This window comes from Magallana gigas, chromosome 3, assembly GCF_963853765.1.
Source record: "Magallana gigas chromosome 3, xbMagGiga1.1, whole genome shotgun sequence".
Lineage (NCBI taxonomy): Eukaryota > Metazoa > Mollusca > Bivalvia > Ostreida > Ostreidae > Magallana > Magallana gigas.
Window position 1 is genome coordinate 57142284 of NC_088855.1, and position 26799 is coordinate 57169082.

At 32.7% G+C, this 26799-nt stretch overlaps 2 protein-coding genes and 1 long non-coding RNA gene across 3 annotated transcripts; all 3 read left to right on the forward strand.

Moving 5' to 3' along the window:
• The first annotated feature begins 3029 nt into the window (after positions 1–3029).
• On the forward strand, positions 3030–4729 carry LOC136273408 (uncharacterized). The gene is made up of 3 exons (XR_010711619.1): positions 3030–3549; positions 3666–3700; positions 3839–4729. It is a non-coding gene; the product is annotated as an uncharacterized lncRNA (long non-coding RNA).
• A 3646-nt stretch (positions 4730–8375) lies between these two features.
• Positions 8376–15837, forward strand: LOC117692658 (uncharacterized). The gene is made up of 7 exons (XM_066077812.1): positions 8376–8723; positions 8881–8933; positions 11832–11993; positions 12172–12225; positions 13826–13889; positions 13987–14018; positions 14138–15837. Exons 1-7 carry the CDS (start codon positions 8623–8625, stop codon positions 14854–14856), a joined length of 1185 nt encoding a protein of 394 aa, XP_065933884.1. The 5' UTR covers positions 8376–8622; the 3' UTR covers positions 14857–15837.
• Positions 15838–18688: 2851 nt separating this feature from the next.
• Positions 18689–21670, forward strand: LOC105342238 (uncharacterized). The gene is made up of 6 exons (XM_034481227.2): positions 18689–18838; positions 19118–19279; positions 19363–19505; positions 20861–21025; positions 21333–21379; positions 21554–21670. Exons 2-6 carry the CDS (start codon positions 19224–19226, stop codon positions 21593–21595), a joined length of 453 nt encoding a protein of 150 aa, XP_034337118.1. The 5' UTR covers positions 18689–18838; positions 19118–19223; the 3' UTR covers positions 21596–21670.
• The last annotated feature ends 5129 nt before the right edge of the window (positions 21671–26799 follow it).

Genomic DNA, 26799 nt, shown 5'->3' on the forward strand with positions numbered 1-26799 from the left:
TTTTATATCTATAGCCAGTATCTATCCTATGGTAAAATTAGATCTTAACATTACTTAATTAAACGTGAATGCAACACACAAAAGTATATTCAATTTACCATTATGTCGTTCAAATTGATGAGATCTTTAAGATTTCTTTCAATATTCTTCATATTTCTATCATATTTCTATCATATTTCTATCCCAAAAAAAAGTGTGTCCTTTAAATCACTTGCATAATGTTGATATACATTTTTTCTGTAAAATTTATGAAAATACTACAGAGATGAAAAAAGATTAAAGCTTTTCTTTATATATAGCATATATATGTAGCAAAATTTTCATTAAATTTGAGTTAATGCGTAAACTCTTTTTTACAAACGTTTGTACCCAAATGATACACTTTATAAGAACTTATGAGGATGACATAACCCCTTAACTTCTGTAAAACGTCTATTAGACATATCCAGTGGTGACGTACCAGAAAAAACATAATTATCATGTTTTAATAATTATCATAAATAAACATTTAAAGGATAACGTCTGAATTGGTATAATAAAACTCTTAAATCTGGACGATATTGACGCATTTTGATAATGCATGCAATGATCAAAGTCTAAATTTGCAAGTACTTTGGTTTAATTTTAACTAAACCCAATTTCTCAAAACGCAATGTAACATAGAAAGTACCTAATCATGTGTTTGAACAGTTGTTAACGTGATGCATAACGTTTGGAAAACATCGTGTTTGATTATAATAAGATAACGAAATTCACAGTTTAAAAATAAAGATATATTATTACACAGGAACAACTCGAGGAAAATGAAATTCACAAAATTTAGATCCATGAAAATAAAAATGTAGCAATAAAACGGTATTTTCCTGCCATCTTATCAGTACGTTGCTATCATAATCAACATTTATCATGGTAAAACTATTATGGATTGTTTTAATACATTATTTGAACATCTCCATGGTTGTCTGTCAAAATATTGGTGGGTCGAATGTCTGCATGGTTCCTAACAGGTAAGCAATTTTCCTGACCAAATAAAATTTTAATGCGACACTGATTTCAAATTTATTTCGAATTGTTTTGAAATATTATTTGAAAACACATGGTAATATCAATTACCTTGCCATTCATTAAAGGGTTCAAACGTCATCTTTTAATGTTTTGTTTTAGCCCCTATGTCAGATGTTGCACTGGGTTTTATCTGAGTCAGGATAAATGTATAGGTAAGTATGATCAGCCATTAATACAATCGGACCAGTGGTCAAATTTTTATAGGCTCAAAAATTGAGAACAAAAACAAAAAGATCAGATTACCCATATCGCCCATTCTTTATTGATGGTAATTTAGATAGAAGATCATTTACGTATGTTTTTAAGTTAAATAATTAACATGAAAAAGATCATTGGCCTAGTATTTTAAAATGAATTACAATACCAAATTCATAAGTCTGCCTTGTCCATTGGAGCTTTTTTTATCAAGTTTCTTTCATTTAAGTAATACCTTGGTAATGATCAGAAACCCAATGAGCGCGTATGTTTTGATGTAAATTGTCACTGTGGCGATTCAAATCAAGTAATAGTTTGATTATAGGCTTGCAAAGTTTTTTTCTGATAGCTCTCGTTAAAGCTGCCTAGTAGAGTAGTTTATTTTTATTTTAGTATAAAGAGATATTCATGCATTGGACTTGGACACAATAATTGAGCTCTGTATAAACTTCTTTATTTATCAATATAAACATTGAAAATGGAAAAATAAAACTGTGAAAATTTTAAGTCAAATGGTGTCCAAGTCTCTTTAAGGTGCCTTTACATGTTTTTTTTGTTTTTGTTTTATAATACTTTGCATTTGAAACTCATGGAGTGTTATATCTATGATTATACAAAGTTAAAAAGAAAATGAATATGATCGGAGTTTTAATACATTGACACTGCCATATAGGTCATTTTTTGTGTGTCATTTCAAATGAATCAATTTGAAACTATTTGATTAGAAAAATCATTAGTTATACACATTAGATCAAATAAAATACATCAATTGATAAGTTCTAAGAAACATTTAAGATGTGTTAAATCCTTTATCCATTTGCGTTGTTATTATAATTTCAAAGAAATCCGGTCCCTTTTGAATCTTATCAGATTAGGTTGTACTGTACAAAATATTTGATTGTAGAGTGTGAACCAGGCTACATTGGTGAGAACTGCTCCTCAACCTGTCCTCTTGGACACTATGGTCGTCTGTGCAGAGAACAGTGTGACTGCTCCCCGGACATGTATTGTGAACCGACAAGAGGGTGCGTGTGTTACACAACCAGTGTTAACTGTACAGATCCAGGTAGAAATTCTTCTTACAATATGGATGATAAAGAAACACAATAATATGAATGCCAAATCATGTGCGTTTAAACGATTACCTCATGCATCTTTACTTTTGATTATTGTTGACAGAGCTAGAATTAACACAGGAAATGACAATATATTCAACATCTATGCAATCTATTAAACGTGAGTATCATTCACACAAAAGCATACATCGACATAGTTTTTGAGGGTATGAACGTAGTGAGAATTACAGAAAAAAATTAAAAACAACGAAATTTTAACCCAACGAAATATGTGATTCAATAGAATAACCCGTATTAGCCCACATGAGACACCAACGAAAAGATGTCAATATTAATATCTGTCTTTTTTTCCATGACAAGTGACAGGTGAGTGAGAAAAAAAGTTCAACATGTTACACAAAACTACAATTGATATAACTACTGTAGTAGCACATATATTCGTTGGTTCAAGTTTCGTTCTTTTCAAACCAAACACAATTTTGCTGGCATTTAATTTTTGTCATATTGTAATTCCTTAAATGTATCAACTTTGTAATTTTAGAATACTTCGGTTAAAAATTCGTCATGAATTTAAACAAGTTTAAATACCTATTTAGCATTACTAATACCAATGAACTTAATATAAGTGTAACATCAGATACTTTTAAAATAATTTAAAAGCGTTCCTCTAAGTACGATTCATGTATAGTCTTGTACATTTCTGGGTCACAAACTCATCATTTAGTGAAAAAAGTCCGAAGAAATCAGTTTTAAATATCGACAATTCTATCTTTATAAAGAACTTTTCGTCTGAAGGCAATTAATGTCTGAAAATTGCCAAAAATGGTAAGTCCTCATAATAAGAATAACTTATTTGTTAATGGCAAATCCTATTTGAAATGTGAAATTATCATGTACAAGACAATTGTGTATATTTTTTACTTAATCTTAAACAGACACTTTATTTAACCCGATTGTTTAGTTTTATTATTTAATTGGATCTATTTTAATTGCAATCATGAATATTGCAACAAGATGGTGTTACATTCTATAGCCTAAACTAATTAAAAACACAATTTACTAAGGCTTCGCCTGGGTGGCGTATTTCTTTCTTGACAACTTTTATTTTAAATATTCAAACACTAGCTGCTGCTGACAGTATAAAATCTCGTCTGGTCGTCACTTTATTGATACCTGTCATCGCCTGTCTGGTTTTCGGCACAGTCTGTATCAGGTAAACTAACAATATAATAGACCTTTTTGAAAACATCACACTTAGAATATTTGAATTGTAATCATCGGACGGTAAATGAATTTTGTTTATACACGGTTCATTTTGTGTCTTTTAAGAATATGGTATTCTCAAATGATGAAGAGAAATAAAGGTAACAATGAACACAATGATATAAATGGCATATAATGTATGAATGGTAAATTTAATAACATGACTTTTTGAAATACAAAGTTGCAAATAATTGCAAAATTTGTCATTTCTTGTCAAACTGTCTTCTTTTAAAATGTAGATCTATTTTCCATCCAAAATGTGGCCGACTTTACAGTCAGAAACCATCGTTCAGAAATGGAAGAGCAAAATCCAAACGACGATATTTACGACCATGTAAACCTAAGAGTGGAGCAATCCAGCCATTCTATCTATAACACAGGCATTACGGCAGGTACAGGGGACTCGAGTCTCGGATTGACTAGTGCTGTCCTTTTACAACAGTTCCAAAGTGTAAAAGGTATTCAGAACAAATGGCGTCTACACGACGAGCAGTTTGGTGAAAGTACTGTGGACGAACCTGATGTAGAAACTGTTGACAACAAGACAACGGATAGAGAAGCAGATATATATTCCACACCATGCAAACGCATGACAAAGAAACCAATATATTGCTATTCAGAACAAAGACAACAAGGAAAAAGCAATGAAACTGTGACATTTGAATATCCAAACTCGATTATTGATACAATTGTTCACGAGCCAGAATCACGAACAAAACAGTTTGGTGAAAGTATTGTGGACGAACCTGACGTAGAAACTGTTGACAACAAGACAACAGATCGACAGACAGTTATTTATTCCACGCCATGCAAACGCATGACAAAGAAACAGCAATGAAACTGTGACTTTTGTATATGCCCGATAATTGATACACAATTGTTCACGAGCCAGAATCACGAACAACACTCAGTTCCCCTTTCAAGTGGACACAGGATGAAGACATATATACAAACAGTTTAATAAGACTAAATAATCCATTGGAAAGCGACGAGTCTGAAGAATACTTTGATGTCAGTTATGAAGGACAGCTGCAGGTGTAATTACGCAAAACAATGACAAGTGTAAGCTTGTTTGTCAACACCTGGTCCCTAAAAGGTTAGAACAACTGTGCTGCAATTCAGTTTTTCTGTATACCAATACTCTTAAAACTTGGAAGAATTGCAGCTTATTAGATATGTTTTAATTTATATATTAGATAAGTTTTACTAATTAAAATGCATTGTTTTAATTTCAGATTTGTTTAATAAAAGTCAAAACACATTAACGAGATATTTTTTTTATTTTATTCTATTTTATTTCTGTAGGATATGATACTTATTTGCATATTTGCATGATGCTGTGCGAAAATAAGCGAAAATATGCAACATTTACAATATATGTTGACTTGTACAGATGAGAAAAGAATTCATAATGTTAAGTGAAACAGTGAGTTTAAACCAAAGCACTCTATAAATGACAAATAAAATGAATGATGAAGTCGAGTAAAATTTCATATCTGTAGATTAAACACATACTAGTAAGTGGCACTTGTAACGATATCCTCTCCCAAATTGCTTCTCGGTATTAGAGCCGAAACAGTTAAACTGAAAAGCTATGATATATTTGGAAAAACTAACCTTACTTTATAATAATCAATATAATTCAGCATTATATCAGGTATATAAGATAATATTAACAAGTGGTATAATTGGAAACGTTGTGTTTAGGATAATATAAACAGATGATATAATGAGAAACGTCGTCTTTTGATGATTCTGTCTAGCAAGCACCTGTCCCTTAAGTCGCCTGTTCCTGTCTAAACACTGTTAAAAATTAATCTTGTTTATAATATGTTCTAGTGTTTTAATTCTTCATTCATATTGATTATAATTACTCTACTGTCGTTTAGAACGAGAAGAGGGTAAGCAAAGATGCATTCTATTTAACGGTATTTCATTAATATTGAATGCTAATAGAAGGTTGCCTGTCCAGTTCCCTTATTATGTCTTTTCTAATGTATACCCTTTGTCTTTTTAATATCACTTACATTGTGTCGATGTACATTCTTTTGGTACAATTAAGTAAATATATGAGGGATAAAAATTGGACAATGGACAATAAGAAACCTAGAGAGGTCTGTTTTTCTTAAAAGGTTAATGGTCATGAAATTAACCATCAAATCTTCCGGAACTTTAAGGTCAGACGACACGTTCCTCAATTTTATATAACATTTTCAAGGAATTTGTTAATGGTTTACTACTACTCCGACGAGCTTTCTTGCAAAATATTAGGATAACTTACCAGAAATTTCTGCAAAATACTAGAGAATGCAATTTCCTATGTAATCTTCTTGAAAATACACATGAATTGCTGATTCAAAATTATAATACAGCACAGGGAAATTCACTATATTGGGCCGGGCTTTGAACTCACAACCTCTAGAGCCTACGCTCATGGCAGAGAGCGACCACGGCTCTAACCACTCGACCATCTAGGCATATAACCATGCACAAGTAAATTTATATCATTATAAAAAATCATTATAAAAATAATAATTCTTATTTGAACTCTTTATTACGAGGAGATACCAAAGATGCTCGAAGAACGTGTCCTCTGACCTTAATAAATGAACTGTTATGCTAAAAATTATGATGTGTAAGAAAAAAAAACCAAATAACTTACCTTTTAAATTTGGGTATTTTCCTTCATTCTGATACGGACCTCTTCATAGAAAATAGATCAATACAGTCTAAAAATGGCCAGAACCATCAGTCCGCTGAAGATTTTTGAAGAAAAACTTTGAACCTTTGAAAGAGTGGTTGAAAATTTTTGGAAAATCGAAATCTTTTTCGTCTATTCTAATTTCTTTAGTTAATGTATTGGTACTTTATGAGTTATCAGCTTAAATTTACGGGGTTTTTTTTTATCTTTACTACTATATTAAAATAATAGACTCGAATTTTTGGGCTTTAATACCGATAAATCGGAAATCTTTAGTTTATGTTTCCACAATATCATATTTGCATTAATAAACTCAGAAACGATAATACAATTACGTGTAAATTTTCATTGGAAATTTAATTGCTATATATTCTGTTCATATATATTTATGTGATTTTTTAATGAGAGAAATTATAAAATAACAAATATACATATCTACTTAGTACTTACTTTTGTCTTCGTGATGGCAAATAAAATATTTGATTTCATGCATAAAATTCACAATATATTTCTTAAGAGAGTGAAGATGTAAAATATAGAATGTTTTATCGATAAATGATAAAAATATATATTTATGTCCTACGGACCCGGTTTTACGATAGAATACGTTCCGTGTATTGTCTTTGTAGCAAAGAAAATACGTGTATGCGTTGTTGAAAAAGTGTTGAATTTTTACATTATATGGATTAAATGTTTAGATGAAAGGTATTTACCCCTGAAATTATTTATTTGAAATATTTTCTCAAATACACAAAATGATGACTTAATATTATGTAAAAATTAATTTCAGTCCATTATCTTAAGAATGAAATATAAATCCTACCCATCAATTACTCAAGGTCAAATAAATTTAGGATACAACGTATTTCGAATATTTTGAAACATACATTTGGATGGTGTTCATATGATTTTTATGCAATCTGTTCATAGTAAAGACCTGAAATTTGGACACAACCACCACCAGTGTTTAGGCTTTATTTCAAACATTAAACCTTAATTAATCTAAAACCAATCGTTAAATTTTCTTTATTTTGATATATTTTAATTACAGGGTCAACACAATCATACTATTAAATTTTATTCAAATTTGAATGATAGATTTTCTTTTTAGATACCGTTAAGTGCTGCAAATTTTCGTCTTAAAAGAGTATTCACAAGCAATAGTTTTACATTATATCGCATGAAAAATTATCTTAAGTTACCAGTTAGAATTTATTTCAGTATCTTTAAGCAGCATAATTATTTGTAATATCTTGAAAAATAATTTTATGGCATAGGAAATTATAACAATGACTATTTCGTTTTACACTCCACTGAAAGGAGGTTCCAATGGTAGGTTTGAGGCAATGTGGGCAAAAATTGTGAGGTCGGATTTTTTTCAAATTTTATGTATTGAAAGATTTTATTGCAAAGAAAAAAATATAAAATTTTCAGAAAAATTGAATTATAGGAAGAATTTAGCTTATCTGTTTTGAACTACCTTAAACGTGAAAGGGACACACAAAATTATATTCAATTCACCATTACGTCGTTCAAATTGATGAGATCTTTAAGATTTCCTTCAATATCCTTCATATTTCTATCATATTTCTATCCAAAATAATACATTGTGTCCTTTAAAGCACTTGCATAATGTTGATATACATTCCCTCTGTAAAATTTAAGAAAATACTACAGAGATGAAAAAAGTTGAAAGGTTTTTTTTTATATATAGCATATATATATGTAGCAAAATTTTCATTAAATTTGAGTTAATGCGTAAACTCTTTTTTACAAACGTTTATACCCAAAAGATGAACTTTATAAGAACTTATGAGGATGACATAACCCTTTTACTTCTGTAAAACGTCTATTAGACAGATCCAGTGGTGACGTACCAGAAAAACATAATTATCATGTTTCAATAATTATCATAAATAAACTTCTAAAGGATAACGTCTGAATTGGTATATTAAAACTCTTGGACGATATTGGCGCATTTTGATAATGCATGCAATGATTAAAGTCTAAATATGCAAGTACTTTCGTTTAATTTTAAATTAACCAAATTTCTCAAAACGCAATGTAACATAGGAAGTACCTAATCATGTATTTGAACAGTTGTTAACTTGATGCATAACGTTTGGAAAACATCGTGTTTGATTATAATTAGATAACAAAATTCATAGTTTAAAAATGAAGATATATTATTACACAGGAACAACTCGAGGAAAATGAAATTCACAAAATGTAGATCCATGAAAATAAAAATGTAGCAATAAATCGGTATTTTCCTGTCATCTTATTAGTACGTTCCTATCATAATCAACATTTACTAGTATCATGGTAAAACTATTATGGATTTTTTTAATACATTATTTGAACATTTCCATGGTTGTCTGTCAAAATATTGGTGGGTCGAATGTCTGCATGGTTCCTAACAGGTAAGCAATTTTCCTGACTAAATAGAATTTTAATGCGACACTGATTTTAAATTTATTTCGAATTGTTTTAATATATTATTTGAACACACATGGTAATGTCAATAATCTTGCCATTCATACAAGCGTTTAAACGTTATCTTGTAATGTTTTGTTTTAGCCCTTATGTCAAATGTTGCACTGGGTTTTATCTGAGTCAGGATAAATGTATAGGTAAGTATTATCAGCCATTAATACAATCGGACCAGTGGTCAAACTTTTATAGGCTCAAAAATTGAGAATAAAAACAAAATAATCAGATTACCCATATTGCCCATTCTTTATTGATGGTATTTAGATACAAGATCATTTACGTATGTTTTAAGTTAATTAATTAACATGAAATAGATCATTGTCCTAGTATTTTAAAATGAATTACAATACTAAATTCATAAGTCTGCATTCTCCATTGGAGCTTTTTTTATAGTTTGTTTCATTTAAGTAATACCTTGGTAATGATCAGAAACCCAATGAGCCCGTATGTTTTGATGTAAATTGTCACTGTGGTGATTCAAATCAAGTAATAATTTGATTATAGGTTTGCAAGGTTTTTTCTGATAGCTCTCGTTAAAGCTGCCTAGTAGTGTAGGTTATTTTTATTTTAATATAAATAAATATTCATGCATTGGACTTGAACACAATTTAAGGTCATAATTTTTTTTTTAAAGTTTATGTACAAAATGGTTTACATGTCATTTTAAATGATTTAAATGTTTACAAAACAAAGAATTATGAACTCTGTATCTTGATATTTGACTTTCAAATTTTGACATAGCGTTATAAACTTCTTTATTTATCAATATAAACATTGAAAATTACGGCGGCGTGGAAGGGCCAGATGAAAAAATAAAAAATTCTTCTTTGTTCGGACAAATAAGTTATTTGTTCGGACGAATTACGATTTGTTCGGACGAATAAGTTATTTGTTCGGACGAATTAGTATTTGTTCGGACGAATTAGTATTTGTTCGGACGAATAAGTTATTTGTTCGGACGAATTAGGATTTGTTCGGACGAATTACATATTTCTTCAGATAGATAAGTTATTTGTTCGGACAAATAAGTTATTTGTTCGGACGAATAAGTTATTTGTTCGGACGAATTAGTATTTGTTCGGACGAATTAGTATTTGTTCGGACGAATAAGTTATTTGTTCGGACGAATTAGGATTTGTTCGGACGAATTACATATTTCTTCAGATAGATAAGTTATTTGTTCGGACAAATAAGTTATTTGTTCGGACAATAAGTTATTTGTTCGGACGAATTAGGATTTGTTCGGACGAATTACGATTTGTTCGGACGAATAAGTTATTTGTTCGGACGAATTACGATTTGTTCGGACGAATTAGATATTTGTTCGGACGAGTTAGGATTTGTTCGGACGAATTACTTATTTGTTCGGACGAATAAGTTAATTGTTCGGACAAATTAGGATTTGTTCGGACGATTTAGGATTTGTTCGGACGAATTAGATATTTGTTCGGACAAATATCTTATTTGTTCGGACGAATTAGGATTTGTTCAGCCGAATTACATATTTGTTCGGACAAATAAGTTATTAATAGTGGTACATGTATGAGATATATATATATATATATATATATATATATATATATATATATATATATATATATATATATATATATATATATATACATATATATATATATATATATATATATATATATATATATATATATATATATATATATATATATATATATATATATATATATATATATATATATATATATATCATAATCATGGATACATACATGTAAATGTGAAAAGTCTAATCAGTTTTACATGATCATGCGCGGATCCAGAAAAATTTACCGGGGTGGTGGGTGTGGTGGGTGGTCTGATAGATAGTTTTGTTTGCGGGGTGGGGGTGCAAGGCCCCCCGACCATCCCGGCTCTAGATCCGCGTATAGACGTATGCCAACACTAGGCAGCGCAGGTTTTTTCTTTGCTAACTATAAGCGATTGTCGATGTTTATATTGAAAATGTAGTCATTCTTCTTTTTACTTGGGACACTGGACATACGAAATTATCTTTCGCCTTAACTTTATACTATATATACATGTAACTGATATGCTTCATGGAATTGTAATAATCGCACAATTACTTAGGTGACTTATAAAACAAACTAATTTTTACTTATACTTTATAATATAAAGTCAGCAAAATAACCCAACATCCGGATCTAGAGCAGGGGTGGTCGGGGAGCCTTGGACCCCCACCCCGCAAACAAAACTATCTATCAGACCCCCCCCCCCCCCCCCCACCACCACCACCCCGGTAAATTTTTCTGGATCCGCGCATGATCATGTAAAACTGATTAGACTTTTCACATTTATGTATCCATGATTATGACATCTCTCTCTATCTCTCTCTCTCTCACTCTCTCTCTCTCTCTCTCATACTTGACCACTATTAATAACTTATTCGTCCGAACAAATCATAATTCGTCCGAACAAATCCTAATTCGTCCGAACAAATATCTAATTCGTCTGAACAAATCCTTATTCGTCCGAACAAATCCTAAATCGTCCGAACAAATAACTTATTTGTCCGAACAAATCTTAATGCGTCCGAACAAAAAACTTATTCATCCGAACAAATCCTAATTCGTCCAAACAAATAACTTATTTGTCCGAAAAAATCCTAGTTCGTCCGAACAAATCTTAATACGTCCGAACAAATCCTAGTTTGTCCGAACAAATCTTAACACGTCCGAACAAATAACTTATTTGTCTGAACAAATAACTTATTTGTCTGAACAAATAACTTATTTGTCCGAACGAATCCTAATTCGTCCGAACAAATCCTAATTCGTCCGAACAAATAACTTATTCGTCCGAACAAATAGCTAATTCGTCCGAACGAATAAGATAAAAAAAAATTTTCATCTGGCCCTTCCACGCCGCCGTAGACAATGGAAAATTAAAATTTGAAAATTTTAAGTCAAATCGTGTCCATTTCCCTTTAATGCGCCTTTACATGTTTTTTTTATGTTTTATAATACTCTACATTTGAAACTAATGGAGTGTTATAACTATGAATGTAGAGTGTGAACCAGGCACCACAGGTGAGAACTGCTCCATACCCTGTGTACCTGGATATTTTGGACGTCAGTGTAATAGACGATGTCATTGCCCACCGGACAAGTTCTGTGACCCAACGAAAGGGTGTCTGTGTAACTCAACAAGTGTTAAATGTACAGATCCAGGTAAAGTTTTCCAACACAAACAATGAACAATTATAGTTTTGTCTTGTTTGGTTATTGATTTTTTTTTCTTTTTGGGTTTTATTTATTTTTTGTATGAATCATTGGTAGAAACGTCTATCAACATACACAGTGAATGTTTCATCAAGTATTCAACTTATAGTAATTTTTGCATTGACAGAACCGACAGTGACTGAAACATTGACCAAGGCAACAGTTCATCAGTCCAATTACTGTGAGCAATACTAGTCTAGGTTTTAATAAATACTTTTTGTCAAGATCTACTGAAGATGATTACGTGAATTACACAATCAAACGTAACAAACAATAAGATCATCCATTTTATTATTTAAGATCAATTCTATGTAAGAATCAATGATTTATAAAATGGTCTGGCCACGCATAGTCACCAATTTTCCTTATATTTCATACATGGACACACCTAGGTGTAAAAAGCAAAAAACCACTAAAAGTTGGTTGCTGGGGGTAACCGTTGCCATGGTAATCGAGGCTAAAGATTGGAAAATAGCAAAACTTACATACTTTGAAGCCATATTAGAAGGTTTTGCCCACTAATGTAAACTATCAAAGACATGAAACAGCCTTTGTCCTATTTTCAACTATTTAATTATATAAGAAAAATGATGGAGAAACCAATACTTTTAAAATGTTACCATGGAAACGTTACAGATTTTTGAAATCAGTTTTCTGCGATTTTTTAATAAGCCCAAATGGAAAACTGTTAAATTTTTACATCCATATCAATGTCCATACAATATATATTTTATCATGAAAATTGACATCCGTTGCTATGGCAACAAGGCCAAAAATTAAGAAAAACTGAGAAATTGAAGATTATTTTGATATGCTTTCATTTCTGATTTTAGAATTTATTTGCAATTGTTTTAGTTGAAACTTATAAAAATATATCTAAATTTTTATTATACACGACAAAAACCATTGTTATGCAACAGAGAAGTGCTGTTGCTATGGAAAATTAAGTTGCGTAAAAAATCACACAGAAATTCTTACTTTTTGAAAAGTCCATAGCAACAGTAGTTATTTTTAGAAAAATTCAGATTTTTTCCAGTGTCATTAAAGTTAAGGACATACTTTATTTTTTCTCACCATTTGATTTTATATATTTATTCATTATAATTGAAAAATATCCATTCAAAGATGCCTAAAAATATAATATTTTCCTTATTTTTTAGCTTGTTACCATAGCAACGGTTCTCAATTTTCATATTTAAAATTTTAATTGCACATTCATAATAGTGTTTACCAAAAAATCCAAAATTTGCACTTTTTTTTTAAATTAGATGAAGAAAACAGATTTTAAAATGTCTGCTTAGTAACCATGGAAACGGTCAATAAATATGCGTTTCTCCATGAATTTTTTTCTTTCTTTTGAAAAATGACAACTATTTTTAATAATATATTCTACCCTGGAAACCCCAAGTTCAGCACATTACTCACAATATGTTCTCAAATAAGCATTAAAATGCCATTTTTACATCTTTACCCTCGGTTACCATGGCAACGGGACCACATAACAACAACAAATGGTGTTAGGCTTTTTTACTCACCAAAGTTTATCAAATTGTCAAGTATGAAGAAAATCCGTGACTATGCGTGGCCACCGAATTTTGATTCTTACATAGAATTGATCTTAAAACATTCGCTTTCCTTGTTGATTTTTGTTATAAGATTGACTGTTTACAGTTTGTTTTTGTAATTTTCATCTGAGAGTTTAAATATAAAGTTTAAATTTGAATATTAGACTCCATACAATGTATCGGTAGAAGTTACTACAAACACTAAATTTCTTTTAGATATGGTCATTCTTTTCTCGATATCAGTCATCACCCTTCTGTTCATGACCATGCTTTCTGTCAGGTATCGTTACTTTAAAATTTAAGCCATTATGAAATGTTGAATCAAAAAATTGATATACATAACTCTAATTTCATTGTACTTTGATGTATGCTTTAAGGTTACGATGTGCAACAGTTTTGAGATGTAAAGGTAAACATATAATTGTTAATCAGGTTTGAATTTTAGTTCTAAAGAAGTATAAATCACTCTAATTTCTCATTACCAAATAAGTTCAATAAAGTTTTCTCTGTTAAAAATATACTCCACAGGCATTGAGACTGAATCTAATGTCGGAGCCCAGCGTCCGCCATCAGTACATGACCTGAGCGTCGTGACATCATCTGATGTTTACAACCACTTAAACCTCAGGGTTAATTATCAAAACTTATCTCATTATTACACAGATAGCATAACTACTGTCGTAGAGCCGTCTCCTTGTCCCGGACTCGCATCAAATGACTCTTCACAGAACGATCAAGAACGTATCCATTTCAACTGGCACTCATTGGGGATCAATCGTCAGAGAAACGTCAAAGAGTTTGATAGAAATCCTGTTGACGGGGCGAACATGGGATCAGTTTATAAAGAAACGATAGATCTCTATTCATCATCAAGACCATATGATACAAAGGAACTTTCACATGTCAATTCAGAACAAAGAAAAAGCGACAAGACCATTAAACTAAAACAACCACAACCAGCACTTGAAACAGTCGTTTTGAAACCAAAATCACCATCATCATTATCATCACCATCTAAAACCCGGACACAGAATGAAGAGCTATATGTGAACGATAATAATTTGCCATATACTCGGAACAATTTAAGACCAGACAGCCATTTGGACGGAGACGGATCTGACGAATACTTTGACGTCAGTCACGACGGACAGTTGCCAGGATCCTCCTCTGTCCGTTCTTTGTCTGGTTCCTCCAAAATTGGTCCTGATATGTCAGATTACATTAACTGTGGTACACTCACCTTGTAACCTGGAATCACTTTATAACTTTGATTCGAAGGTGGCTATGTTGAAACAATTAGGCTGATATTTGATGTGGTTGTTATATTTTACAGCATCAAAATGTGTAAATTTTATAAATTGTTCATAGTTTGTAATGAAGACTTTTCGTAGACATTCTTTTCGATATAAAATTGGATGCTCAAGAAAACATCAATAACATGTCTACATCTAGTTTGATAAAAAATTTCGAAGATATTTTTAAAGATTGATGAATATTTCATATAGTTTATACTCAGAACACACGTTCTATTTCTGTATACTATTTAAGATTTGTATGAAAGCAAAGGCGTAGACGAATATAATTGTATTTGATGATGTAATTGTTCGTTACATAATGACGATTATGTCAAATTCGTACAAAAGCTATGAAGCATAACCTCAAACTTTGGAGATCGCATATTTAATTCTAATTTTTAAAGATGTTATTGACATGATATACAGTTAATGTCATCTCTGGTTTAAATGAGGGGTATAATATGACAGTTGTGGTTTAGATATTTTTATCCCGGCGTCCAATAAATGCCAAACTATGGCGATAGTCTACATAAGGAAATATTGATTGTTACGCAGTTAAACATGTCTGTCCTCATTAATTTCTATTCATGATGCACGAGAAGCAAGTGAAAAACTTCCTTAGTTTCGTTGAATGAAATTTGATGATAATGATATTATGTATCTAATCATTCATGTGAACATTCTCGGTGTGAAATTTGTTCTGTTGCGAAATGAGTTTTGAGTCAAATCTCGGATACAGAAAGTTTCTGGGAATAAAAAGAAACTGAAGCAGGGTTTGAGCTCTCAAATCTTGATTGTCAAAAATTCAATTTTATGAGTAAAATTTGTTCTAAACACAAAAAGTATTAATAAATGAATTATTATTAACATAACATTCGATATTTCGACTATATTATGGAATTAGTCTGAAAAAAAATTAGGCAGTTAGCAAAACAGAGGAAATTCAGACTATTTTTTTTTTTTATTTTTTTTTTTTATTGAAATATTTTTTGGTAGTACTTTAATCTTAAAAGTTAAGATTTAATTTGTTAATTAACATAATTTTGCATGAATTCTGTTAGTATTATCTCACTGTTTCATTAAGATAGGTATAGCACACACTACAATAATATTGAAAAATGCTTAAAAACGATAAAAGACATCATATCTCAAAATTTTGATTATTGACCTCATGAATTTTAAAATGGCAGAATAAGGTCAATTAAATTAGTTTGAAACTATAAATGTTTTAGTATTATAATTCTTTTTAGCTCACCTTAGCAGAAAGCTCCAGTGAGCTATTCTGATTACATTTTGTCTGTCGTCCGTCTGTCCGTCTGTACTTACGTTTTACATTTTCAACAACTTCATCAGAACCACTAAGCCAATTTGAACCAAACATATGCATAGCACAAAACAACCATAGGCAAAGAGATTGTTCCCAGGAATATATAGAATAAATTTTGAAAAATCGTCTTCTCAGAAACCAATTAGCCAGGAAAGCTGAAACTTATATGGAAGCATCCTCAGGTAGTGTATATTCAAAGTTGTGAAAATCATGACTCCCGGGGTTATGATAGGGCCACAATGTGGGGTCGAATTTTTACATAAAATATATAGGATTAATCTTTAAAAATGTTCTTCTCCAGAACCATTTGGCCACGAAAGCTGCAAGTTATGTTAAAGCATTCTCAGGTAGTGTATATTTTAAGTTGTGAAAACAATGACCATCAGGGTAAGTTGGAGCCACAATGATGAGGGGTCAAATTTTTACATTGCAATTTATAGAGTTAAATCTTTAAAAATCTTCTAACGAACCATTTGGCCAGGAAAGCTGAAACTTGTGTGAAAGCATTCTCATGTAGTGTAGATTCACAGTTGTGAAAATCCTGATTTCAGGGGTAGGGTGGGGCTACAATGGGGCTCCAATTTTTACGTAGGAATATATATACACTATCTTTAAAAATCTCCTTCTCAGAAACCAATCAGCAAGGAAAGATGAAACTTGTGTAGAAGCATCATCAGGTAGTGAAGATTCAAATTTGTATAAATCATGATCTCCAGGGGTAGGATGGGATCACAACGGGGGACAAATTTTTACATAGGAATATATAGAAAAATATCTATAAAAAACCGTTTGCTTAGAAATGCTGTAACTTTAGCGAAAGCAACTTCAGATAGTGTAGATTCAAATTCGTGAAAATCAAAACCATTAGGAGTAGGGTTGGACCACATCGGGGATCCAGGTGTACAAAGGGAAACATTTTAATTATTCACAAAAACTGAATGTTATTACTAGTTTTTATGGTTTTATTTATATAGAAGCAATTTTACATATTGCTGTTTCTTTAAAATGGTCTAGGCTTTGGCCCCTTGACAATTCTTGGGCCTCACAAGGGTTTCAGAGTTTGATGAAGGCTTATATCCCGTATGTAAACAATTGTTTAGGATCTGTTTGAGAACTGCAGTGTTCAACATGTGATATGCCTATAAAATCATCCTGTTAGAAAAGGGACTTGATTAAAAGAATATCCAGGGAGGAATGGATTTTTATTCATACAGGATCTACATGTATTAAACCACATTGTCAAGATATTTTGTATTTAACTCCATTAAGCTGATTTTATCATGCCTATTTTTGTTCAGGTGAGCGATGTGGCCTATGGGTCTCTTGATTGTTAAATTGAATCAAAAATGGGTAGAGATTTAAAAACTGATAGAGAAAATTCGGACTGGAATATTTATAAAACTTGTCAATGAAAAATAAGTGTTTTGTATCTGTTGAGTGTCATTGCCATTCATAAACTATTTCATTTTAAAAAAAGGTTTATCAATTTGTATTATTTTCAAAATTAAGAAAATCTCAGACATAGTGTAAAATGTTTAGGGATTTTTCTTAAATTTTCAAAATATATTTAATGGCCATCATCTCAAAAAGTAGGTCATTAACCTATCTTTTGAAAGTTAAAAATAACACTACAATAAAAGATCTAAATGGTTTTTCATTATCATTAATGGAATTTTTATTCATTCTGAGTAAACGTAATCCTCAACACATTGAATATATTTGAGACTTTCTAGGCAAGGGAAATTCAATTTTCCGTCGCTCTACATCGTCTACAGTCATAATTCAGCTTCATATTTTTTTTAATAAAAGAATGATACATGAAGTGTTTTCCTACGTTTAAAGGGGTTTGAACATCATAGAATAAATCATTTTCAGAAAAATGTTAAATTCGTTCGTTTCATCATTGCTTGTGATGCGTGCGTATGTTTTCTCTTACTATTTCTAAATCGACAGGATTTCAAATAATTATAATTTTGTAACATATTTTTTTTCGGCTGTATCTCTTGTCAAATCCTATTTGGTAATCAGTAACGCAGATTTTGAATATGAGGTTTATTTTTATCTTGGATTATTGGGTCAGCAAAGAGCGGAAAGGGACATTACATTGCAATAATGTGAGTTCGTGGAAAAGATTACTTCAGCAGATAAATTCAATAGATGAACTTAGATTGGATAACAGCTGCCCTAGTCAAGCTTACGGAAGTGTTTCTGTACTAATCTGTGACAACAACAAAGTGAATAGTCGTCATAATACGATCGTGATCAAATGGCCATGATAAAATAAATACAGGGAAGATATTGTAATTAACGTTCATGCACTCCTCTATTTATTATTGGTGCTTAGTTATCTTATAATTTAGAATAGAAAGAAAAAGAAAGAAAGTATTGCACTATATTCAAATACCCTACATGGACAAGATCACTAGCAACAATGTTTCACCAGTTCAATTCAAAGTAATCTTCGATACCAAGATTACTTATAGCATGGTGTTGTCCGTCTCTTCTCCCCTTTTTGTACAATTGTGATCCATAAGTTTGACCCGAAAGAGGGACCCAGCCTCTAATGAAATTACTTTTGATGGTGATGTTACGTTTACGCTGCAGGAGGTACAATCTTCTTGAGACATTGTGTTTCAACGACGGACTCTATGTTCTTTGATTGGGATCATTTATTACTAATCAACTTTAAATTAATTACATCCAGTATGGTTCATTATTATTGACTGTTGAGTAGGAAAAATATAAAGAAATAGAACAGGGCATAGACCTGATGTAGGGTAAAAACACTGTCAGTCATTGCCTTAGATGATATTTGAACGATATGAATATATAGAACAGAACTATTGTACTGTATGATCCATACTATTATGTTTCTTTATCTTGCAGCTACAGGCACTAGTACACGAAACTGTAAGAAATGTGCAAGTATTCGACTCAGTGGGCGCTTATCTTGTTTTGCACTATTAAGTAAAAGGTGGCACACTTCAACAAAATGACGACAGCTCTAAAGACGATCATAGCCATCTCTTCTATTTCTGTGGTCCTCGGGTACGTATTCTTTCACTGCTGATTCACGGCCTCTCTGAATCCTATTTCTCCTCTACACCGGTCTCCTGTGTTGTGTCTTTCAGGGCTGGACCCGGCGGAGGGACGGGGGGACTGAGCTTTACCGACATAGCCCGCCTTGTGGCCGCCAATGTGGACCAAGACCATGACGGTAACTTGACCCTGACGGAGATCTACAACTCCCTGATCACAAGGTTTGATCACGACGGTGAGTGACAATACTTCGGAGTACCTTTCATTCATCCATCTAATTTTTTTTTTATCTCTTTCAGACATAAGTGTAAGGAAACTAGAAGTATTGACAACTGAGTGCTATATACTAGTACCATACCTTTTACCTGTACAATTATTTACCTGGTTTTTTTACATTCAAGTCCGTTTCCGTTTAATGCTTGAACCACTATCGTTGATAATTTGTCTCCTCTCTTATTGTATGAATCATTACAATGATAGTTATGTCGACACAAATTAAAACATGGACTGCCAGCATACTATTGATATAGGTCAAAGCATAAAACAACTTCCAGATAATTCTTCTGACTATGACAAAGGACATAGATCGTTGCAATAAATAGATAACAGATATATTGAGATCGCTGACATAAATCTCAAATCAACGGTCAGTGAGGCTGTCAGTGTTCTGATGATATCAGATTTGTGTTTGTAAAGCTAACCACTGACAAAGTGTCAGATACTTTAGCATTTATAGATCAGGCAAATGTCAGTGATTTAATCAATTGTTCATGGTCAGTCAAACTGACATTGATCGGTGTCATAATTCGATCTGTGTCAGCGCTATACAACTGTCTCTTGTCCGTTCTATGCTTTTTTGATTGATGTCGATTAAACTGGCCGTTATCCGCTGCGTACAAGAACGTGCACGTGGATCTCTGCAACCAATCACTGTCAGGTTTACATTATATGATCTGGCCCCGCCGCCACCAAACTAACCACTGACAAAGTGTCAGATACTTTAGCATTTATAGATCAGGCAAATGTCAGTGATTTAATCAATTGTTCATGGTCAGTCAAACTGACATTGATCGGTGTCATAATTCGATCTGTGTCAGCGCTATACAACTGTCTCTTGTCCGTTCTATGCTTTTTTGATTGATGTTGATTAAACTGGCCGTTATCCGCTGCGTACAAGAACGTGCACGTGGATCTCTGCAACCAATCACTGTCAGGTTTACATTATATGATCTGGCCCCGCCGCCACCAAACTTTTTGCAGCACTCAACTCAGTCCTCATTTCAAATCGTTGTAGGAAAAGTGCATGAATTTGAGGACAAAACTCAGACTTGAGGAAAGTTGGTGACGGTGAGGCCTGGTTTATTCTATACTGGAATGTAATCTTTTCCACGAACTCACATTATTGCTATGTCATGTCCCTTTCCGCTCTTTGATGACTGAAGATAAAACTGAAGATAAAACCGACCAGTGATGATTCAATATTTCAAGATAAAAAATAAACCTCATATTCAAAATCTGCGTTACTGATTACCAAAAAAGATTTGACAAGAGATACAGCACTTATTTTGTAAATGTATTGTATTTTAAAAGGGGATGGTTGCGCAGAAAAGCAAGAGTTTGTCAAGCAATGGAGTCACGATTACCATGACAACCCACACGTTTCCGGAATTTTCTTTGACCATCTAGATTTAGACCAAGACGGTTGCCTCACACAGACAGACATAGACTTTAATTTTAGAGCAATGGACGCTCATGGTAAGGTCCATCTGATAATCTCCTAGTATTAAAAGAAAATAAAACACCGCCAATGAATTACAACTTCAGTATTTTTACAATGGCTGTGCTCTGATAAAACAAGCTTATCTTTAAAAAGAAAATGAAAACTTGCGTTCTTGAATGTAAACAATAATAGAAAAATAATAGAAAAACAAAAATATTTCTTCGATTAGACGCTTTACGCTGATCCTTTTTTTCATGGAGGGGGTGCACATTTTTTCTTTATGTTCTTCTCTGTTGTTTTGTTTAGTTACAAATACATAAACTGTATGTTCTTTGACATTAGGAGATCACAGCGTTACAGAGGCAGAGTTTGCTTCTTTTCTCTCGGCGGTAATTCTCTCTCTCTCTCTCTCTCTCTCTCTCTCTCTCTCTCTCTCTCTCTCTCTCTCTCTCTCTCTCTCTCTCTCTCTCTCTCTCTCTCTCTCTCTCTCTATGTGTGCTACTCATAGATTTAAGACATAAACAGAAGCAATATGTGACTCTCCTTTTCTGTTTTTGGTACAGGTACACCCGTCGTCCACAGGTGGGTCGTCGGTGGTCGGGTAGTTCCTAACATAAGACCGCCATGTTAGGGACGATGTTGTCATTTTACTCTTTCTAATAAATCATAAAAAAATTAAATTGTGTGTTTATATATTAATCTCATGTAAATATAAATTCCTAAGTTAAATATTGTACTAGCATGTAAACCTAAAATATTTTTGTATCGATAAATACGTAAATGTGAACTGTGTTTTTAAGGTTGACAATCTATAACTTTTAAGCCTAGTTGGCATCCTCATGTATATCTTTTTAGCTCACCTGAGCTGAAAGCACAAGTGAACTATTCTGATCACATTTTGTCTGTCGTCCGTCTGTCTGTCTGTAAACTTTTCACATTTTCAACATCTTCTCAAGAACCACTGGGCCAATTTCAACTAGACTCGGCACACAGCATCCTTAGCCTAAAGGAATTCAAAGTTGTGAACATTAAGGATCAAGCCCTCTTACAAGGGGAGAAAATTAGGAATTAATGAAAAATTTGGAGAAATTTTCAAAAATCTTCTTCTCAAGAACCATTTGGCCAGGAAAGCCGAAACTTTTGTGGAAGCATCCTCAGGTAATGTTGATTCAAAGTTGTGAAAGTCATGATCCCCGGGGTAGGATGGGGCCACAATGGGAGGGGGGTCGTCTTTTTACATAGGAATATAAAGAGTAAATCTTTAAAAATCTTCTTCTCAAAAACCGTTAGACCAGGAAAGCTAAAACTTATGAGGATGCATCCTCAGGTAATGTTAATTCAAAGTTGTGAAAACCATGACCCCCGGGGCCACATTGGGGGTCGACTTTTTACATAGGAATATATAGAGTAAATCTTTAAAAATATCTTCTCAAAAACTAATTAGCCAGGAAAGCTCAAACTTGTGTGGAAGCATTCTCAGGTAGTGTATATTTAGATTTAAGAAAATCATTACCCCCAGGGGTAGGGTGGGGCCACATTTGGGATCGAATTTCTACATCGGAATATATAGAGTAAATCTTTAAAAATCATCTTCTCAGAAACTAATTAGCCAGGAAGTCTGAAACTTTTTGGAAGCATCCTCAGGTAGTGTAGATTCGAATTTGTAAAAATCATGATTCCTTGGGGTAGGGTGGGGCCACAATTGGGGTGGAATGTTAACATGGGAATATAAAGAGTAAATCTTTAAAAATCTTCAGCCAGGTGATTATTGAATATAATTTAGATTTTGGCTTCTGGGCGATTCCTGGACGATTGGGTCCCACAAGGGGTTCAGAGTTTGATGTAGGTTTATATCATTTTATTTATTATTTTATTCACAATTGTTTAGGATCATTTTGAGAGCTGCAATGCTCAACATGCGATATTACTATAAATTCATTCTGTTAGAAAAGGGACTAATGATATAAAACATAACAATACCCAGTGGACAAAAATTTTCATTTTCATTTATACAGGATCTACATGTATTATACTACATTGTCTAGATAGTTTGTATTATCACTCCATTAAGCTGATTTCATCATATCTAGTGTTCCTCAGGTGAGCGATGTGGCCCATGAGCCTCTTGTTCTTGATTTTGCATGATTCTTGCATTTTAGTATATATTTTGAGACGGTAAAAGTGTCATTTATTAAAGGAAAAACTTATAATTTATAACATAGATGCCTTCGTATTGCGTCAACTGATTTTCAGACATACTCAATTGATCGAACTTTTTTGTGCAGGTTAATATTATGAAAGTACACATTTTGTGACATGATGAGACCACACCAGTAGTTGATACATTTTGTAAGAGAGGATTTCCTGTCCTACTTATCTGGCGTTTGGAAGACCTCCTTTGATTTGCTTCATTGTTTATATTAAACTATATACTATCGGTCCTTTTCATTGTAGAGACGTTTAATAGCATCACAAGTGTGATATAAGTACATGTACATGTACACATAATTCAAGATTTAAAAAAAAGATTAACAAAAGCAATTTCAATAATTGTCAAATGATTTTAGCCAATGACATGACTTTTTTCATGTGGCCTCTTCGTAATTAAAGGCTTTTGATAGGTTATATGGGAGCAGTTAGTATGTATTCACTTTATATTACGTTATAGTGTTCACGCCTTTCATTTTCAGTCACCAGTTAGGTTTTTTTCTGTTTTAAAGTGCCCTTGGTCTGTTGGTCTGGAACGTTTTACGTCATAACTAAAAGTTCCTATTCACGTTAGTCATGCAGGGACTCCCTGCGCCTCTTCCCTGATCAATTCAGACAAATCTGACCAATTGGAGCATAGCTCGTGACAGCTGGACAGTCCTTCCTGTGAAGGTGTGTTAGAGGGTGACGTTTTGTTGGGATTGTTCGCATTGTGTGCGGTTGTGTAAGCAATTTCGAATATTACATAAGCAATGTCAGTGCGTAGGAATGTTGTAGTAGCCCAATGGAATAGTAAATGATGTTGTGTTATAAAGCTTTCGAAAGCTTGAAGTTATGTTGTGACAATACAAGCATTTGTTTCTGCGATAAATTATACCCCATTGTATAATTGTATACACATGTTGTTATTACTAGACTGTATTGTCAACTTTTATTACAGAAACAGGCGCTTGTGTGTGAAAGGTTAAGTCAGTGCGTAGGAATGTTGTACGAGGTTGTGTTAGCGCGTTGGAAAGATGCATGAGGTTGTGTCGGGTTGTGTTAGCGCCTTTGAAAGTTAATGAGGTTGTGTAAGCGCGATGTAAAGTGGTATGAGGTTGTGCTGGCGCGTATGAATGTTGTATGGTTGTTTTAGTGCGTAGAAATGTTGTATGAGGTTGTGTTAGCGCATTGGAAAGTTGTGTGAGGTTGTGTTAGCGCGATGTTAGCGGGTAGGAATGTTGTATGAGGTTGTGTTAGCGCGATGTTAGCGGGTAGGAATGTTGTATGAGGTTGTGTTAGCGCACTGGAAAGTTGAATGAGGTTGTGTTAGCGCGTTTAAAAGTTGTATGAGGTTGTGTAAGCGCACTGGAAAGTTGAATGAGGTTGTGTAAGCGCGTTTGAAAGTTGTATGAGGTTGTGTTAGCGCGTTGGAAATCTTATGAGGTTGTGTTTGCGCGTTGTAAATTTGTATGAGGTTGTGTTATCGCGTATGAATGTTGTATGAGTTTGTGTAAGCGTGTTATAAAGTTGTATGAGGTTGTTAACGCGTTGTAAAGTTGTAGGTTGTGTTAGCGCATTGAAAATTTGTATGAGGTTGTGTTAGCGCGTTGGAAAGTTGTATGAGGTTGTATTAGCGCGTTGTAAATTTGTATGATGTTGTGTTTTCGCGTTAGAAAGTTGCACGAGGTTGTGTTAGCACAACGGAATGCATTGTACGGTTGTATTATGTACGGTTGTATTATCGCAATGTTGTATGATGTGTTGTTTTTGCGTAGGTGCTTTTTTCTGTTGGGTTTTTGCAAATCTGACAAAAACAATATCATACACGTATGTAACAGGTGATCACGAATGGACTGTTATTCCCACGCCCTGTAAGTGACAAGGATGTATTTTTTTTATCTGGATTTTCTAAGCTTTGTGTATTGTCTTTTTAGGCTATTGATGTAAACATATAATATAATTATCCTTACCTATACATCTTGTAACACATTTTACCTTCGCTTAAACAAATGGAATTTTTGGTTGATAACAAGTAAAGGTCCCGGTATCGTATAGTGCTTACAGGAATGATTTGTAGGACAGGTAAGCGCTCCATTACATGTACCAGTAACATTGATACAGTCCGGTGTCTAAGAAGGCGTGCTATTAACAATAGAGAGGTTTAATTACCAAACCAACAGGTGCGCGGACTTTTATGTTTAGGTTAAAAGTTACAAGTTCAAATTCCTTTTCTTGTTTAGCTTTTATAACGCTTACTTGTATTTTCAGATGTTGAAATTGTAATTTGTATATTTTGTCCTTTTTAATGTGGGCATTGATAATTACGGTCAAAATCTGAAGACAAGCAAGTTATATTTTTTATTGAAAAACATTGTTTCAAAACATTTTATATAATTATATGCATACATGTATTATTTTAGTTAAGCATTTGAACGTGTACGTCTCCGGGTACGTGTGGAGCAACAAGTTTGTTAACACGTACATGAACCAAAGTCTGGGTTGTGTTATTTAACTGCATGTTCTTCAAGTAGCTAGATAAGTGTATCAAAACTTCCACAACACAACACACCTTAGTGAAAATTTATCTTTCTTTATATCAGTAGCTGCATTAAATATCAAGGCTCTATGAAAATAAACACATTTGTTCATGTAAATAGTCAACAAGTAAATATAAACTACCCGTTTGACCTTACGTGTACTTAGCAATCTACATGTATGTTCATTCATGAATTCGTCATTACAAAAACTGACGTACATATTTTCCTTTCTACGCTTACACGTTGGTTTGCTAAACCTCAAATATTTACCTGTAGGGGCGAAGAATTAAAGTATATATTAATATGATCTTTTTTTACCCTCGAAACGCAACTAACAACACATTAATTTGGGGCTCTAAGCACAGGCGCCTGACGTTATAAATTTTTCTCATAATAAAAAAATATCCTATAGCTAATTACACGCTTATTTATGTTTTATTATAAGTAAAAATTGTACCGTTACATGCATGTGGTTCTATGTCCTATTTGATGAAATTCTCCTGTATAAAAGACAGGAACTTTTTGGTATAGGAATTCATTTCGCCTAGACATTTTATTAAATAAACATGCACTAATTGTATATTAGATATGACTGGTTGCATTATTTATCTATTTATTGATTTTGTAAATATATATAAATGATTGAAAGATTGTTTATTTCATTATTTCTTAATTTGATTAATTGATATAAAACCGCTAATTAAACAGTTGTTTTTTCTGTTTCTATATTTTCAACATTCACATCATTTGTATATTTCCTAATCTTCGAATGTTTTCATATCGCTATAGGCAACTCCAAACTTCGATTTAACTTTTTGGAAGCTATTGTTAACCTTTCTAAAACTGACTACAAATGTATCAGTTAGCAATGTTCGTGCATTCAATGAGGAAGTTAATCCAAAATGGGGTTTTTTCTGAATAACGTTTGTTGAATGGTGTCTTATATTATCTTGATGTTTACTGCACCTGGATTGTTTTGTGATCGATCTAAACTTTTTTGTACAGTGAAAAAAGGAAAGCAAATAAATAATTCAACTTATAAGCGTTAAACAGTCAAAAAGACATTTCATGGAACTAAAATA